At 37.3% G+C, this 17861-nt stretch overlaps 1 protein-coding gene across 50 annotated transcripts in view; it reads right to left on the bottom strand.

Moving 5' to 3' along the window:
- si:ch211-266g18.10 (titin) overlaps nt 1-17861 on the bottom strand; it is a 140060-nt gene that overhangs the window by 38639 nt on the left and 83560 nt on the right. Inside the window, exons 33-60 of one of the 50 annotated variants that reach the window (XM_052478607.1) lie at nt 17660-17704; nt 17481-17549; nt 17310-17357; nt 16677-16724; nt 16248-16292; nt 15708-15755; nt 12274-12321; nt 12042-12089; nt 11823-11870; nt 11392-11436; nt 11214-11282; nt 10853-10900; nt 10335-10382; nt 10103-10150; nt 9884-9931; nt 9455-9499; nt 8915-8962; nt 8396-8443; nt 8166-8213; nt 7948-7995; nt 7810-7857; nt 7520-7564; nt 6978-7025; nt 6227-6274; nt 6008-6055; nt 5578-5622; nt 2742-2834; nt 2569-2616 (exon numbers count right to left, since the gene is read on the bottom strand). In XM_052478607.1, the coding sequence (XP_052334567.1) occupies nt 2569-2616; nt 2742-2834; nt 5578-5622; nt 6008-6055; nt 6227-6274; nt 6978-7025; nt 7520-7564; nt 7810-7857; nt 7948-7995; nt 8166-8213; nt 8396-8443; nt 8915-8962; nt 9455-9499; nt 9884-9931; nt 10103-10150; nt 10335-10382; nt 10853-10900; nt 11214-11282; nt 11392-11436; nt 11823-11870; nt 12042-12089; nt 12274-12321; nt 15708-15755; nt 16248-16292; nt 16677-16724; nt 17310-17357; nt 17481-17549; nt 17660-17704 (1413 nt within the window). Of the gene's footprint in view, nt 1-2568; nt 2617-2741; nt 2835-3649; nt 3695-5577; nt 5623-6007; nt 6056-6226; nt 6275-6977; nt 7026-7519; nt 7565-7809; nt 7858-7947; nt 7996-8165; nt 8214-8395; nt 8444-8914; nt 8963-9454; nt 9500-9883; nt 9932-10102; nt 10151-10334; nt 10383-10852; nt 10901-11213; nt 11283-11391; nt 11437-11822; nt 11871-12041; nt 12090-12273; nt 12322-15707; nt 15756-16247; nt 16293-16676; nt 16725-17309; nt 17358-17480; nt 17550-17659; nt 17705-17861 lie in introns of all 50 variants that reach the window. The other 49 variants (XM_052478606.1, XM_052478610.1, XM_052478613.1 and 46 more) reach the window with 49 other exon arrangements.

Below are 17861 nucleotides of genomic sequence, written 5' to 3'. Positions count from 1 at the left end.
TGTGGTGGGTAGTTCTGTAACGGCTGTTTGAAGAAGAGGACCAAGGTGCAGCGTGGTATGTGTTCATGATTTTTAATAAAACTGAACACTAGAACAAAAAAATAACAAAGCGGAAACAAACGAAACAGTTCTGTCTGGTGCAGACACACAAAACAGAAAATAACTACCCACAAGACACAGGTAGGAAAAGGCTACCTAAGTATGGTTCTCAATCAGAGACCACAGACAGCTGCCTCTGATTGAGAACCACACCCAGCCAAACTCACGCCTTGACCAAACCAAAAAAGAGACATAAAAAGGATCTCTAAGGTCCGGGTGTGACACCAGTTAATGGAATTAATGCACTTAGTATAAAATTGACGAAACCAAAGTGAGGCTATAAATGGTTTTAGGACATATTCTTGTAAAAAAAACACTTAATCTATTAAAAGCAATAAAATATGGTCAAAGTATTTTTCATAGCAAATACTAAACCACCTCCCACTAAGGCCACAAATAAATTACACTTGTTGGAAATTAGATGGATTTTACAACCATACCTTCCTTTATGATGACTGGTCTATTTTTTCAGATTCTATAAAACATATACTCAGTTATCAAAGAGGTTAGATTAAGGTTTACTGTCTGAAACCCCCAGATGGAGTAAAAGGACAACATAATAATACAATGTACAGTGACTTTCGAAAGTATTCACCCCCTTGGCATTTTTCCTACTTTGTTGCCTTACAACCTGGAATCAAAATGTATTTTGGGGGTTTTGGTGGTTTGTATCGTTTGATTTACACAACATGTCAACCACTTTGAAGATGCTAAATCTTTTTTATTGTGAAACAAACAAGAAATAAGACCCCAAAAAAAACAGAAAACTTGATCATGCATAACTATTCAACCCCCAAAGTCAATACTTTGTAGGGCCACCTTTTGCAGCAATTACAGCTGCAAGACTCTTTGGGTATGTCTATATAAGCTTGGCACATCTAGCCACTGGGATTTTTGCCAATGATTCAAGGCAAAACAACTCCTGCTCCTACAAGTTGAATGGGTTCTGCTGGTTTACAGCAATCTTTAAGCCATATCACAGATTGTCAATTGAATTGAGGTCTGGGTTTTGACTAGGCCATTCTAAGACATTTAAATGGTTCCCCTTAAACCACTCAAGTGTTGCTTTAGTAGTACGCGTAGGGTTATTGTCCTGCTGGAAGGTGGACCTCCGTCCCAGTCTCAAATCTCTGGGAGACTGAAACAGGTTTCCCTCAAGAATTTCCCTGTATTTACCGCCATCCATCATTCTTTCAATTCTGAACAGTTTCCCAGCCCTGACGATGAAAAACATCACCCACAGCATGCTGCTGCCACCACCATGCTTCACTGTGGGGATGATGCTCTAGGGGTGATGAGAGGTGTTGGGTTTGTGCCAGACATAACGTTTTGCTTTACGGCCAAAAAGCTATATTTTAGTCTAATCTGACCAGAGTACCTTCTTTCATATGTTTGGGGAGTCTCCCACATGCCTTTTGGTGAACGCCAAAAGCTTTTGATATTTTTTTCTTTAATAAGCGATGGCTGTTTTCTGGCCACCCTTCCATAAAGCTCTCTGTGGAGTGTACGCTTAAAGTGGTCCTATGGACAGATCCTCCAATCTCTGCTGTGGAGATTTGCAGCTCCTTCAGGGTTATCTATGGTCTCTTTGTTGCCCCAGATTAATGCCTCTCTTTGCAGGATTGTTGTGGTGCCATATTCTTTCCAGTTTTTGATCATGGATTTAATGGTACTCCATGGGATGTTTAAAGTTTCGTATATTTTTCCATAACCCGTAATCTGTACTTCTCCACAACTTTGTCCCTGACATGTTCTGAGAGCTCATTGGTCTTCATGGTGCCCCTTGCTTAGTGGTGTTGCAGACTCTGGGGCCTTTCAGAACAGGTGTAGGTATACTGTGATCATGTGAGAGATCATGTGACACTTAGATTGCACACAGGTGGACGTTATTTAACGAATTATGTGACTTCTAAAGGGAATTGGTTGGACTAGATCTTATTTAGGGGCTTCATAGCAAAGGGGGTGGATACATATGCATGCACCACTTTCCCGTTTTTTACTTCACCAAATGTGGACTATTTTGTATATGTCCATTACTTGAAATCCAAATTAACATCCATTTAAATTACAGGTTGTAATGAAACAAATTAGTTAAAACGCCAATGGGAATTAATACTTTTGCAAGGCACTGTACATCTTTCTTGACATGATCTGCTTTTGTTTTCTCTTTTGAACATTCAGGTTCTTGAGAATGGAGGACAAGAATAATGTTAGACAATATGTGCCAGTTTGATGTCTCTAGTACACTTGGGGTTGTTTAGTTAATTTAGCCCTAGTAGCTGAATCCAGCTCTTTCTACAGAAATAACATGTTTAGGTGCTTTTTAAATATTAGGAAGAATATAATACTTACATTTAAAACAACATTGGTTGCACAGGATGATTTCACAGGAGGCAGGCCATATCTTTGACCACCCTGTTCTACTCAGTCTAAAAACTACTGTAGTGAAGTACTGTAATACACCAGTACCTTTCTTTGCAGGTGTTGGTTTGGACTTTTCTTTGCCAACTTCAGCCTCTGAATAAAATAAAAACATTTAAGTTGAAAGACTGGCAGGTCAAATTAAAGCATAATAGCACAAATGTACTAATTCATAGTAAATACATACTGTAAAACCAATTTAAAAAACATTGCTTCAATACCTTTCTCAGCTAGTGCTGGTTTTGCCTTGTCTTTTACAGTTTTCACTTTCTTTGCAGGAACTGGTCTCGTCTTTTCTTTAACAACATCAGCATCTATTTCAATTGTTGATAAGGACATACATGCAGTATAAGATTATTTAATTGGAGTATTGTATAATCTGATATTTAAAATACAATACATTATTCTATAGTATAAGTATGTTCTTAAATGTAATAATGCTTCTCAAGCCTGCACTAACAAAAACAAACATTATTGCAATATAACATTCGTGTGCAAAGAGAAAATACATTTATGTTGAAATTAGATCATTTGTAAGTGTTGTTTTCACCTCAATATTTATATTACATTTACAAAATATGTAATTTAACAGATACTCTTATCCAGAACTATTTACAGTAGTGGGTCCATTTCCATTTTCTCTGATTTTAGATTTGTCAAATTTAGAACAGACTATAAATGATTATAAACAATGAAAGTAACAAAACTATGCAGTGAATAAAATAAAATCAAACGCAAACAAATGTTACATACTAATTACAAACTAAACACATTCTTAACCTTTCTTTGCAGAGGCTGATTTGACCTTTTCTTTAATAACTGCAGCATCTGAATCAAATGTAACGTATTTGTGTTTCTCTCTGAATATAGCAGGAGGATTTTTTTCTCTGAGATTATGTACTGTCTGTAATATTATATTGGTGGTGGTAAAAATCAATACATTCTGTTACCTTCATTTGAAGGAGTTACTTTGGCTTTTTCTTTGGAAACTTCAGCTTCTAAGTTCACGTACAACAGTCCTTACAATAATAACTTATTGAATGTTTTATAAATAGCATGAAATGGACACAGGCTACCTACTTATTATTTGAATAAGTAGAAAATTAATCATTCAAAAATAATTTCATACCTTTCTTTTCTGGAGCTAATTTGGCCTTTTCTTTTGCTTCAGCATCTAAATCAGAAAAACACATTTCATGAAGTATACCTTATATCATACAAAAGTCTTACCTGATTCAGACTATCAGGCCAAGCCAAACTGAACTTTGCTCATTGAGATATTTTCTTTTCACATTGTCCTTTCCAGCACAATTCCAGCAGCTATGGTTGATGAGTATCTAGGCCAGCCCAGTATACTGTAGGCTGGCTTGGCTCAGTAATGCAAAATGGGTTCTGTGGTACACAAAGAATACTTTGCACCTTTCTTTGATGAAGCTGCTTTGGTCTGTTCTTTGGGACCTTCGCTGTCTAATACAAGCATTGGACAAGACACAACATGAATCTCAATAATTACGCCATTATACATTTTGAAGCCAGAAAAAAATAATCCTGTCAGTACCTTCTTTTGAAGCTCTGGTTTGGCTTGTTCCTTAGTTTCCTTGGACTCTAATCAAACAAGAATGATAACATATACAGCAAAGGTTCAAACTGCAATTGATTCAAACCCATACTGAGTATTTGGTTGAGAGAGAAATGAAGCACACTCTGTGGAAGACATCTATTTAGAGTAAGACTAGCGTTTTTTGTTTCAAGTCTAAAGAAAAAAGTTATCCATACCTTTCTTTGATGAAGCTGCTTTGGCGTTTTCTTTGTGAATTTCAGCTTCTAAAACAATCATTGGAGAAGACACAAAATTAATCTAAAGAATTGAGCAATTTCTTTATTTCTTTGCAAGAGCTGGTTTGGTCTTCTCACTGCTAAATTCAGCTTCAGTAAAATAGTGACTTTCAGCCTTTATCAAGCACTATCAAATTACATATTAACCACAGATTTGAAAACATTTTTACCTTTCTTTGCAGGGGCTGATTTCACCTTTTCTTTAATAACTGCAGCATCTATGTCAAATATTGATACAAACATACATGCAGTATATATGAATATTTCATTAGATTATTGTATAATCTGATATATATTATACACTAAATTATTGTACAGAATACATATGTTCTTAAATGTAATATACTGCTTATCAAACAATACACATTATTGCAAAATAACATTTGTGTGCAAAGAGAAAATACATATTTACATTTAAATAATTAGTTATGGCTGTCTGTTCACCTCAATATTTATTTTACATTTACAATTGTTGTCATTTAACAGACACTCTTATCCAGAACTATTTACAGTAGTGAGTGCATTTTCAATTGCTAACTCTGAATTTAGATTTGTCAAATTTGGAAGAGATTATAAACATCTATAAACAATGAAAGTAACAAAAAATATGCTGTGAATTTAAATAAATACAATGCAAACAAATGTTATAACAAATTCCTAATTACATACTAACCACATTCTTACCTTTCTTTGCAGGGGCTGATTTGACCTTTTCTTTAATAACTGCAGCATCTGAATCAAACGCAACATAATTGTGTTTCTCTATGAATATAGAAGGATACATTTTTTTCTCCGAGATTATGTACTGGGCGGCAGGGTTGCCTAGTGTTTAGAGTGTTGGACTAGTAACCGGAAGATTGCAAGTTCAAAACCCCCGAGCTGACAAGGTGCAAATCTGTCGTTCTGCCCTTGAACAGGCAGTTAACCCACTGTTCCTAGGCCGTCATTGATAATAAGAATTTGTTCTGAATTGCCTGGTGAAATAAATGTATAAAAAAAATATTATATTGGTAGTGATAAAAATCAATACATTCTGTTACCTTCATTTGAAGGAGTTACTTTGGCTTTTTCTTTGGAAACTTCAGCTTCTAAGTTCACGTACAACAGTCCTTACAATAATAACTTATTGAATGTTTTGTAAATAGCATGAAATGGATACATAGGCTGCTTACTTATTATTTGAATAAACAGAAAAAGAACAATTCAAAAATCATTTCATACCTTTCTTTTCTGGAGTTAATTTCTCCTTTTCTTTTGCTTCAGCATCTAAATCAGAAAAACACATTTCATGAAGTATACCTTATATCATACAAAAGTCTTACCTGATTCAGACTATCAGGCCAAGCCAAACTGAACTTTGCTCATTGAGATATTTTCTTTTCACATTGTCCTTTCCAGCACAATTCCAGCAGCTATGGTTGATGAGTATCTAGGCCAGCCCAGTATACTGTAGGCTGGCTTGGCTCAGTAATGCAAAAATGGGTTCTGTGGTACACAAAGAATACTTTGCACCTTTCTTTGATGAAGCTGCTTTGGTCTGTTCTTTGGGACCTTCGCTGTCTAATACAAGCATTGGACAAGACACAACATGAATCTCAATAATTACGCCATTATACATTTTGAAGCCAGAAAAAAATAATCCTGTCAGTACCTTCTTTTGAAGGCTCTGGTTTGGCTTGTTCCTTAGTTTCCTTGGACTCTAATCAAACAAGAATGATAACATATACAGCAAAGGTTCAAACTGCAATTGATTCAAACCCATACTGAGTATTTGGTTGAGAGAGAAATGAAGCACACTCTGTGGAAGACATCTATTTAGAGTAAGACTAGCGTTGTTTGTTTCAAGTCTAAAGAAAAAAGTTATCCATACCTTTCTTTGATGAAGCTGCTTTGGCGTTTTCTTTGTGAATGTCAGTTTCTAAAACAATCATTGGAGAAGACACAAAATTAATCTAAAGAATTGAGCCATTTCTTTATTTCTTTGCAAGAGCTGGTTTGGTCTTCTCACTGCTAAATTCAGCTTCTCAGTAAAATAGTGACTTTCAGCCTCTATCAAGCACTATCAAATTACATATTAACCACAGATTTGAAAATATTTGTACTTTTCTTTGCAGGGGCTGATTTCACCTTTTCTTTAATAACTGCAGCATCTATGTCAAATATTGATACAAACATACATGCAGTATATATGAATATTTCATTAGATTATTGTATAATCTGATATATATTATACACTAAATTATTGTACAGAATACATATGTTCTTAAATGTAATATACTGCTTATCAAACAATACACATTATTGCAAAATAACATTTGTGTGCAAAGAGAAAATACATATTTACATTTAAATTAAATAATTAGTTATGGCTGTCTGTTCACCTCAATATTTATTTTACATTTACAATTGTTGTCATTTAACAGACACTCTTATCCAGAACTATTTACAGTAGTGAGTGCATTTTCAATTGCTAACTCTGAATTTAGATTTGTCAAATTTGGAAGAGATTATAAACATCTATAAACAATGAAAGTAACAAAAAATATGCTGTGAATTTAAATAAATACAACGCAAACAAATGTTATAACAAATTCCTAATTACATACTAACCACATTCTTACCTTTCTTTGCAGGGGCTGATTTGACCTTTTCTTTAATAACTGCAGCATCTGAATCAAAAGCAACATAATTGTGTTTCTCTATGAATATAGAAGGATACATTTTTTTCTCCGAGATTATGTACTGGGCGGCAGGGTTGCCTAGTGTTTAGAGCGTTGGACTAGTAACCGGAAGATTGCAAGTTCAAAACCCCCGAGCTGACAAGGTGCAAATCTGTCGTTCTGCCCCTGAACAGGCAGTTAACCCACTGTTCCTAGGCCGTCATTGATAATAAGAATTTGTTCTTAACTGAATTGCCTGGTGAAATAAATGTATAAAAAAAATATTATATTGGTAGTGATAAAAATCAATACATTCTGTTACCTTCATTTGAAGGAGTTACTTTGGCTTTTTCTTTGGAAACTTCAGCTTCTAAGTTCACGTACAACAGTCCTTACAATAATAACTTATTGAATGTTTTGTAAATAGCATGAAATGGATACATAGGCTGCTTACTTATTATTTGAATAAACAGAAAAAGAACAATTCAAAAATCATTTCATACCTTTCTTTTCTGGAGTTAATTTCTCCTTTTCTTTTGCTTCAGCATCTAATTCAGAAAACACATTTCATGAAGTATACCTTCTATCATACAAAAGTCTTACCTGATTCAGACTATCAGGCCAAGCCAAACTGAACTTTGCTCATTGAGATATTTTCTTTTCACATTGTCCTTTCCAGCACAATTCCAGCAGCTATGGTTGATGAGTATCTAGGCCAGCCCAGTATACTGTAGGCTGGCTTGGCTCAGTAATGCGAAAATGGGTTCTGTGGTACACAAAGAATACTTTGTACCTTTCTTTGATGACGCTGCTTTGGTCTGTTCTTTGGGACTTTCACTGTCTAATACAAGCATTGGACAAGACACAACATGAATCTCAATAATTACGCCATTATACATTTTCAAGCCAGAAAAAAATATCCTATCTGTACCTTCTTTTGAAGGCTCTGGTTTGGCTTGTTCCTTAGTTTCCTTGGACTCTAATCAAACAAGAATGATAACATATACAGCAAAGGTTCAAACTGCAATTGATTCAAACCCATACTGAGTATTTGGTTGAGAGAGAAATGAAGCACACTCTGTGGAAGACATCTATTTAGAGTAAGACTAGCGTTTTTTGTTTCAAGTCTAAAGAAAAAGTTAACCATACCTTTCTTTGATGAAGCTGCTTTGGCGTTTTCTTTGTGAATGTCAGCTTCTAAAACAATCATTGGAGAAGACACAAAATTAATCTAAAGAATTGAGCCATTTCTTTAGTTCTTTGCAAGAGCTGGTTTGGTCTTCTCACTGCTAAATTCAGCTTCAGTAAAATAGTGACTTTCAGCCTTTATCAAGCACTATCAAATTACATATTAACCACAGATTTGAAAATATTTGTACCTTTCTTTGCAGGGGCTGATTTCACCTTTTCTTTAATAACTGCAGCATCTATGTCAAATATTGATACAAACATAGATGCAGTATATATGAATATTTCATTAGATTATTGTATAATCTGATATATATTATACAGTAAATTATTTTACAGAATACATATGTTCTTAAATGTAATATACTGCTTATCAAACAATACACATTATTGCAAAATAACATTTGTGTGCAAAGAGAAAATACATATTTACATTTAAATTAAATAATTTGTTATGGCTGTCTGTTCACCTCAATATTTATTTTACATTTACAATTGTTGTCATTTAACAGACACTCTTATCCAGAACTATTTACAGTAGTGAGTGCATTTTCAATTGCTAACTCTGAATTTAGATTTGTCAAATTTGGAAGAGATTATAAACATCTATAAACAATGAAAGTAACAAAAAATATGCTGTGAATTTAAATAAATACAATGCAAACAAATGTTATAACAAATTCCTAATTACATACTAACCACATTCTTACCTTTCTTTGCAGGGGCTGATTTGACCTTTTCTTTAATAACTGCAGCATCTGAATCAAACGCAACATAATTGTGTTTCTCTATGAATATAGAAGGATACATTTTTTCTCGAGATTATGTACTGGGCGGCAGGGTTGCCTAGTGTTTAGAGTGTTGGACTAGTAACCGGAAGATTGCAAGTTCAAAACCCCCGAGCTGACAAGGTGCAAATCTGTCGTTCTGCCCCTGAACAGGCAGTTAACCCACTGTTCCTAGGCCGTCATTGATAATAAGAATTTGTTCTTAACTGAATTGCCTGGTGAAATAAATGTATAAAAAAAATATTATATTGGTAGTGATAAAAATCAATACATTCTGTTACCTTCATTTGAAGGAGTTACTTTGGCTTTTTCTTTGGAAACTTCAGCTTCTAAGTTCACGTACAACAGTCCTTACAATAATAACTTATTGAATGTTTTGTAAATAGCATGAAATGGATACATAGGCTGCTTACTTATTATTTGAATAAACAGAAAAAGAACAATTCAAAAATCATTTCATACCTTTCTTTTCTGGAGTTAATTTCTCCTTTTCTTTTGCTTCAGCATCTAAATCAGAAAAACACATTTCATGAAGTATACCTTATATCATACAAAAGTCTTACCTGATTCAGACTATCAGGCCAAGCCAAACTGAACTTTGCTCATTGAGATATTTTCTTTTCACATTGTCCTTTCCAGCACAATTCCAGCAGCTATGGTTGATGAGTATCTAGGCCAGCCCAGTATACTGTAGGCTGGCTTGGCTCAGTAATGCAAAAATGGGTTCTGTGGTACACAAAGAATACTTTGCACCTTTCTTTGATGTAGCTGCTTTGGTCTGTTCTTTGGGAACTTCACTGTCTAATACAAGCATTGGACAAGACACAACATGAATCTCAATAATTACGCCATTATACATTTTCAAGCCAGAAAAAAATATCCTATCTGTACCTTCTTTTGAAGGCTCTGGTTTGGCTTGTTCCTTAGTTTCCTTGGACTCTAATCAAACAAGAATGATAACATATACAGCAAAGGTTCAAACTGCAATTGATTCAAACCCATACTGAGTATTTGGTTGAGAGAGAAATGAAGCACACTCTGTGGAAGACATCTATTTAGAGTAAGACTAGCGTTTTTTGTTTCAAGTTTAAAGAAAAAAGTTATCCATACCTTTCTTTGATGAAGCTGCTTTGGCGTTTTCTTTGTGAATTTCAGCTTCTAAAACAATCATTGGAGAAGACACAAAATTAATCTAAAGAATTGAGCCATTTCTTTATTTCTTTGCAAGAGCTGGTTTGGTCTTCTCACTGCTAAATTCAGCTTCTCAGTAAAATAGTGACTTTCAGCCTTTATCAAGCACTATCAAATTACATATTAACCACAGATTTGAAAACATTTTTACCTTTCTTTGCAGGGGCTGATTTCACCTTTTCTTTAATAACTGCAGCATCTATGTCAAATATTGATACAAACATACATGCAGTATATATGCTTATTTCATTGGATTATTGTATAATCTGATATATATTATACACTAAATTATTGTACAGAATACATATGTTCTTAAATGTAATATACTGCTCATCAAAAATACTCATTATTGCAAAACAACATTTGTGTGCAAAGAGAAAATACATATTTACATTTAAATTAAATAATTAGTTATGGCTGTCTGTTCACCTCAAGATTTATTTTACATTTACAATTGTTGTCATTTAACAGACACACTTATCCAGAACTATTTACAGTAGTGAGTGCATTTTCAATTGCTAACTCTGAATTTAGATTTGTCAAATTTGGAAGAGATTATAAACATCTATAAACAATGAAAGTAACAAAAAACATGCTGTGAATTTAAATAAATACAATGCAAACAAATGTTATAACAAATTCCTAATTACATACTAACCACATTCTTACCTTTCTTTGCAGGGGCTGATTTGACCTTTTCTTTAATAACTGCAGCATCTGAATCAAAAGCAACATAATTGTGTTTCTCTATGAATATAGAAGGATACATTTTTTTCTCCGAGATGATGTACTGGGCGGCAGGGTAGCCTAGTGGTTAGAGTGTTGGACTAGTAACCGGAAGATTGCAAGTTCAAAACCCCCGAGCTGACAAGGTGCAAATCTGTCGTTCTGCCCCTGAACAGGCAGTTAACCCACTGTTCCTAGGCCGTCATTGATAATAAGAATTTGTTCTTAACTGAATTGCCTGGTGAAATAAATGTATAAAAAAAATATTATATTGGTAGTGATAAAAATCAATACATTCTGTTACCTTCATTTGAAGGAGTTACTTTGGCTTTTTCTTTGGAAACTTCAGCTTCTAAGTTCACGTACAACAGTCCTTACAATAATAACTTATTGAATGTTTTATAAATAGCATAAAATGGACACAGGCTGCCTACTTATTATTTGAATAAGTAGAAAATTACAATTCAAAAATCATTTCATACCTTTCTTTTCTGGAGCTAATTTGGCCTTTTCTTTTGCTTCAGCATCTAAATCAGAAAAACACATTTCATGAAGTATACCTTCTATCATACAAAACAGTCTTACCTGATTCAGACTATCAGGCCAAGCCAAACTGAACTGTGCTCGTTTAGATATTTTCTTTTCACATTGTCCTTTCCAGCACAATTCCAGCAGCTATGGTTGATGAGTATCTAGGCCAGCCCAGTATACTGTAGGCTGGCTTGGCTCAGTAATGCAAAAATGGGTTCTGTGGTACACAAAGAATACTTTGCACCTTTCTTTGATGAAGCTGCTTTGGTCTGTTCTTTGGGACCTTCACTGTCTAATACAAGCATTGGACAAGACACAACATGAATCTCAATAATTACGCCATTGTACATTTTGAAGCCAGAAAAAAATATCCTATCTGTACCTTCTTTTGAAGGCTCTGGTTTGGCTTGTTCCTTAGTTTCCTTGGACACTAATCAAACAAGAATGATAACATATACAGCAAAGGTTCAAACTGCAATTGATTCAAACCCATACTGAGTATTTGGTTGAGAGAGAAATGAAGCACACTCTGTGGAAGACATCTATTTAGTATAAGACTAGCGTTTTTTGTTTCAAGTCTAAAGAAAAAAGTCATCCATACCTTTCTTTGATGAAGCTGCTTTGGCGTTTTCTTTGTGAATGTCAGCTTCTAAAACAATCATTGGAGAAGACACAAAATTAATCTAAATAATTGAGCCATTTCTTTATTTCTTTGCAAGAGCTGGTTTGGTCTTCTCACTGCTAAATTCAGCTTCTCAGTAAAATAGTGACTTTCAGCCTCGATCAAGCACTATCAAATTACATATTAACCACAGATTTGAAAATATTTTTACCTTTCTTTGCAGGGGCTGATTTCACCCTTTCTTTAATAACTGCAGCATCTATGTCAAATATTGATACAAACATACATGCAGTATATATGCTTATTTCATTAGATTATTGTATAATCTGATATATATTATACACTAAATTATTGTACAGAATACATATGTTCTTAAATGTAATATACTGCTTATCTGTCACGCCTTGGTCATTGTATTTTGTGTTTTTACGTTATATTTTTGGTCAGGCCAAGGTGTGACATGGGTTTATGTTGTTGTATTTCGTATTGGGGTTTTTGTATTATTGGGATTGCGGCTGAGTACGGGTGTTGTATGGGCTTGGCTGCCTGAGGCGGTTCTCAATCAGAGTCAGGTGATTCTCGTTGTCTCTGATTGGGAACCGTCTTTAGGTAGCCTGGTTTCGCTGTGTATTTTGTGGGTGATTGTTCCTGTCTCTGTGTCGTTTCACCAGATAGGCTGTAATAGGTTTCACGTTCTGTTTGTTGTTTTCGTATTTGTATAGTTATTTCATGTATCGCTTTTTTCCTTTCATTAAAGACATGAGTAACCACTACGCTGCATTTCGGTCCGACTCTCTTTCCACAAACGAAGAACGTTCGTTACAGAATCACCCACCACACTCGGACCGAGCAGCGTGTAAACAGGCAGCGACAGCTTGAACAGCGAAGGGAGGACATTATGGATAGCAGAGGCATGGAGTATACGACGTGGGAAGAAATCGACAGGTGGGCGGCCGACCCAGAGAGAGTGCAGGTGCCCGCCTGGGATTCGCTGGAGCAGTGCGAAGAGGGCTATAGGCGAATGGAGTCAAAAAGAAAGACACGTGGCGCAGAGTGAAAACTGAAAGTAACCCCCAAATATTTATTGGGGGAGGGCGCAGAGAGTGAGTGGCTGAGTCAGGGTTCAGACCTGAGCAAACTCTCCCTGTTAATCGTGAAGAGCAGTTGCAGTGGGAGAGGCTACACCACTTGGAGAATTGGACATGGGAGAGGAATTAGAGCGGGAAAGGACCCTGGGCTCAGCCTGGAGAATATCGCCGTCCCAAGGAAGAAATAGAGGCGGCTAAAGCGGAGAGGCGCTGGTATGAGGAAGCAGCACGGCGACGTGGTTGGAAGCCCGAAAAGCAGCCCCAAAACATTATTGGGGGCTAAAGGGAGTATGGCTATGCCAGGTAGGAGACCTGCGCAAACTCCCTGTGCTCACCATTGGGCTAGAGAGACCGGGCAGGCACCGTGTTATGCTATGGAGCGCACGGTGATTCCAGTGGGGTGCATAGCCCGGGTGCGGCACATACCAGCCCTTCCTATTGGCCGGGCTAGAGTGGGCATCGAGCCAGGTAAGCTTGGGCAGGCTCGGTGCTCAAGAGCTCCAGTGCGCCTGCACGGTCCGGTCTATCCAGAGCCACCTCCACACACCAGTCCTCCGGTAGCAGCTCCCCGCACCAGGCTTCCTGTACGTGTCCTCAATCCTGTAGCACCAGTTCCAGCACCACGCACCAGGCCTTCAGTGCGCCTCGTCTGTTCAGCGCAGCCAGCGCTTTTCTCCTCTCCTGCGCTGCTGGAGTCTCCCGCCTGTTTAGCGCAGCCAGAGCCTTTCTCCTGTACTGCGCTGCCGGAGTCTCCCGCCTGCCCAGCGCCGCCAGTGCCGCCAGTCTGCCCAGCGTCGCCAGTCTACCCAGCGCCGCCAGTCTGCCCAGCGCCGCCAGTCTGCCCAGCGCCGCCAGTCTGCCCAGCGCCGCCAGTCTGTCAGGATCAGTTAATCCACCAGTCAGCCTGGATTCACCAGTCTGCCAGGATCCACCAGAAGAGCCAGTCGGCCAGGATCCGCCAGTCAGCCAGGATCCGCCAGTCGGCCAGGATCCGCCAGTCGGCCAGGATCCGCCAGTCAGCCAGGATCCGCCAGTCAGCCAGGATCCGCCAGTCAGCCAGGATCCGCCAGTCAGCCAGGATCCGCCAGTCAGCCAGGATCCGCCAGTCAGCCAGGATCTTCCAGATCTGCCAGTCAACCAGTCTCTTCCAGATCTGCCAGTCAACCAGTCTCTTCCAGATCTGCCAGTCAACCAGTCTCTTCCAGATCTGCCAGTCAACCAGTCTCTTCCAGATCTGCCAGTCAACCAGTCTCTTCCAGATCTGCCAGTCAACCAGTCTCTTCCAGATCTGCCAGTCAACCAGTCTCTTCCAGATCTGCCAGTCAACCAGTCTCTTCCAGATCTGCCAGTCAACCAGTCTCTTCCAGATCTGCTAGTCAACCAGAATCTTCCAGATCCGCCAGCCAGCCAGGATCTACCGGAGCCTACTACCTGCCTGAGCTTCCTCTCAGTACTGGGCTGCCCTCAGCCCCGAGCTGCCCCTCAGTCACGAGATGCCCCTCAGTCACGAGATGCCCCTCAGTCACGAGATGCCCTCAGTCACGAGATGCCCCTCAGTCACGAGATGCCCTCAGTCACGAGATGCCCTCAGTTCTGTGGGGTTCTGGGTGAGGACTATTAGGCCATGGTCGGCGGCGAGGGTGGATTATCCCAGGACGCGAAGGGGAGGAACTAGGACATTAATGGAGTGGGGTCCACGTCCCGAGCCGGAACCGCCACCATGGACAGACGCCCACCCGGACCCTCCCTGTGGTTTTGAGGTGCGTCCGGGAGTCCGCACCTTAGGGGGGTGGGTTCTGTCACGCCTTGGTCATTGTATTTTGTGTTTTTGTTATATTTTTTGTCAGGCCAGGGTGTGACATGAGTTTATGTTGTTCTATTTCGTATTGGGGTTTTTGTATTATTGGGATTGCGGCTGAGTAGGGGTGTTGTATGGGCTTGGCTGCCTGAGGCGGTTCTCAATCAGAGTCAGGTGATTCTCGTTGTCTCTGATTGGGAACCGTATTTAGGTAGCCTGGTTTCGCTGTGTATTTTGTGGGTGATTGTTCCTGTCTCTGTGTAGTTTCACCAGATAGGCTGTAATAGGTTTCACGTTCCGTTTGTTGTTTTCGTATTTGTATAGTTATTTCATGTATCGCTTTTTTCCTTTCATTAAAGACATGAGTAACCACTACGCTGCATTTCGGTCCGACTCTCTTTCCACAAACGAAGAACGCCGTTACATTATCAAACAATACACATTATTGCAAAATAACATTTGTGTGCGAAGAGAAAATACATATTTACATTTAAATTAAATAATTTGTTATGGCTGTCTGTTCACCTCAATATTCAATTTACAATTGTTGTCATTTAACAGACACTCTTATCCAGAACTATTTACAGTAGTGAGTGCATTTTCAATTGCTAACTCTGAATTTAGATTTGTCAAATTTGGAAGAGATTATAAACATCTAGAAACAATGAAAGTAACAAAAAATATGCTGTGAATTTAAATAAATACAATGCAAACAAATGTTATAACAAATTCCTAATTACATACTAACCACATTCTTACCTTTCTTTGCAGGGGCTGATTTGACCTTTTCTTTAATAACTGCAGCATCTGAATCAAAAGCAACATAATTGTGTTTCTCTATGAATATATAAGGATACATTTTTTTCTCCGAGATTATGTACTGGGCGGCAGGGTAGCCTAGTGTTTAGAGTGTTGGACTAGACACCGGAAGATTGCAAGTTCAAAACCCCCGAGCTGACAAGGTGCAAATCCGTCGTTCTGCCCCTGAACAGGCAGTTAACCCACTGTTCCTAGGCCGTCATTGATAATAAGAATTTGTTCTTAACTGAATTGCCTGGTGAAATAAATGTATAAAAAAAATATTACATTGGTAGTGATACAAATCAATACATTCTGTTACCTTCATTTGAAGGAGTTACTTTGGCTTTTTCTTTGGAAACTTCAGCTTCTAAGTTCAAACTTCAGTCCTTACAATAATAACTTATTGAATGTTTTGTAAATAGCATGAAATGGATACATAGGCTGCTTACTTATTATTTGAATAAACAGAAAAAGAACAATTCAAAAATCATTTCATACCTTTCTTTTCTGGAGTTAATTTCTCCTTTTCTTTTGCTTCAGCATCTAAATCAGAAAAACACATTTCATGAAGTATACCTTATATCATACAAAAGTCTTACCTGATTCAGACTATCAGGCCAAGCCAAACTGAACTTTGCTCATTGAGATATTTTCCTTTCACATTGTCCTTTCCAGCACAATTCCAGCAGCTATGGTTGATGAGTATCTAGGCCAGCCCAGTATACTGTAGGCTGGCTTGGCTCAGTAATGCAAAAATGGGTTCTGTGGTACACAAAGAATACTTTGCACCTTTCTTTGATGTAGCTGCTTTGGTCTGTTCTTTGGGACCTTCACTTTCTAATACAAGCATTGGACAAGACACAACATGAATCTCAATAATTACGCCATTATACATTTTCAAGCCAGAAAAAAATATCCTGCCAGTACCTTCTTTTGAAGGCTCTGGTTTGGCTTGTTCCTTAGTTTCCTTGGACTCTAATCAAACAAGAATGATAACATATACAGCAAAGGTTCAAACTGCAATTGATTCAAACCCATACTGAGTATTTGGTTGAGAGAGAAATGAAGCACACTCTGTGGAAGACCTCTATTTAGAGTAAGACTAGCATTTTTTTACATGCAGTATATATGCTTATTTCATTGGATTATTGTATAATCTGATATATATTATACACTAAATTATTGTACAGAATACATATGTTCTTAAATGTAATATACTGCTCATCAAAAATACTCATTATTGCAAAACAACATTTGCGTGCAAAGAGAAAATACATATTTACATTTAAATTAAATAATTTGTTATGGCTGTCTGTTCACCTCAATATTTATTTTACATTTACAATTGTTGTCATTTAACAGACACTCTTATCCAGAACTATTTACAGTAGTGAGTGCATTTTCAATTGCTAGCTCTGAATTTAGATTTGTCAAATTTGGAAGAGATTATAAACATCTATAAACAATGAAAGTAACAAAAAACATGCTGTGAATTTAAATAAATACAATGCAAACAAATGTTATAACAAATTCCTAATTACATACTAACCACATTCTTACCTTTCTTTGCAGGGGCTGATTTGACCTTTTCTTTAATAACTGCAGCATCTGAATCAAAAGCAACATATTTGTGTTTCTCTATGAATATAGCAGGATAAAACATTTTCTCTGAGATTATGTACTGTCTGTAATATTATATTGGTGGTGTTTAAAATCAATACATTCCGTTACCTTCATTTGAAGGAGTTACTTTGGCTTTTTCTTTGGAAACTTCAGCTTCTAAGTTCACGTACAACAGTCCTTACAATAATAACGTATTGAATGTTTTATAAATAGCATAAAATGGACACAGGCTGCCTACTTATTATTTGAATAAGTGGAAAATTACCAATTCAAAAATAATTTCATACCTTTCTTTTCTGGAGCTAATTTGGCCTTTTCTTTTGCTTCAGCATCTAAATCAGAAAAACACATTTCATGAAGTATACCTTCTATCATACAAAACAGTCTTACCTGATTCAGACTATCAGGCCAAGCCAAACTGAACTGTGCTCGTTTAGATATTTTCTCTTCACATTGTCCTTTCCAGCACAATTAGAGCAGCTTCGTTTG

This window comes from Oncorhynchus keta, chromosome 2, assembly GCF_023373465.1.
Source record: "Oncorhynchus keta strain PuntledgeMale-10-30-2019 chromosome 2, Oket_V2, whole genome shotgun sequence".
NCBI lineage: Eukaryota > Metazoa > Chordata > Actinopteri > Salmoniformes > Salmonidae > Oncorhynchus > Oncorhynchus keta.
This window is presented reverse-complemented; position numbering and strand designations above follow the sequence as displayed.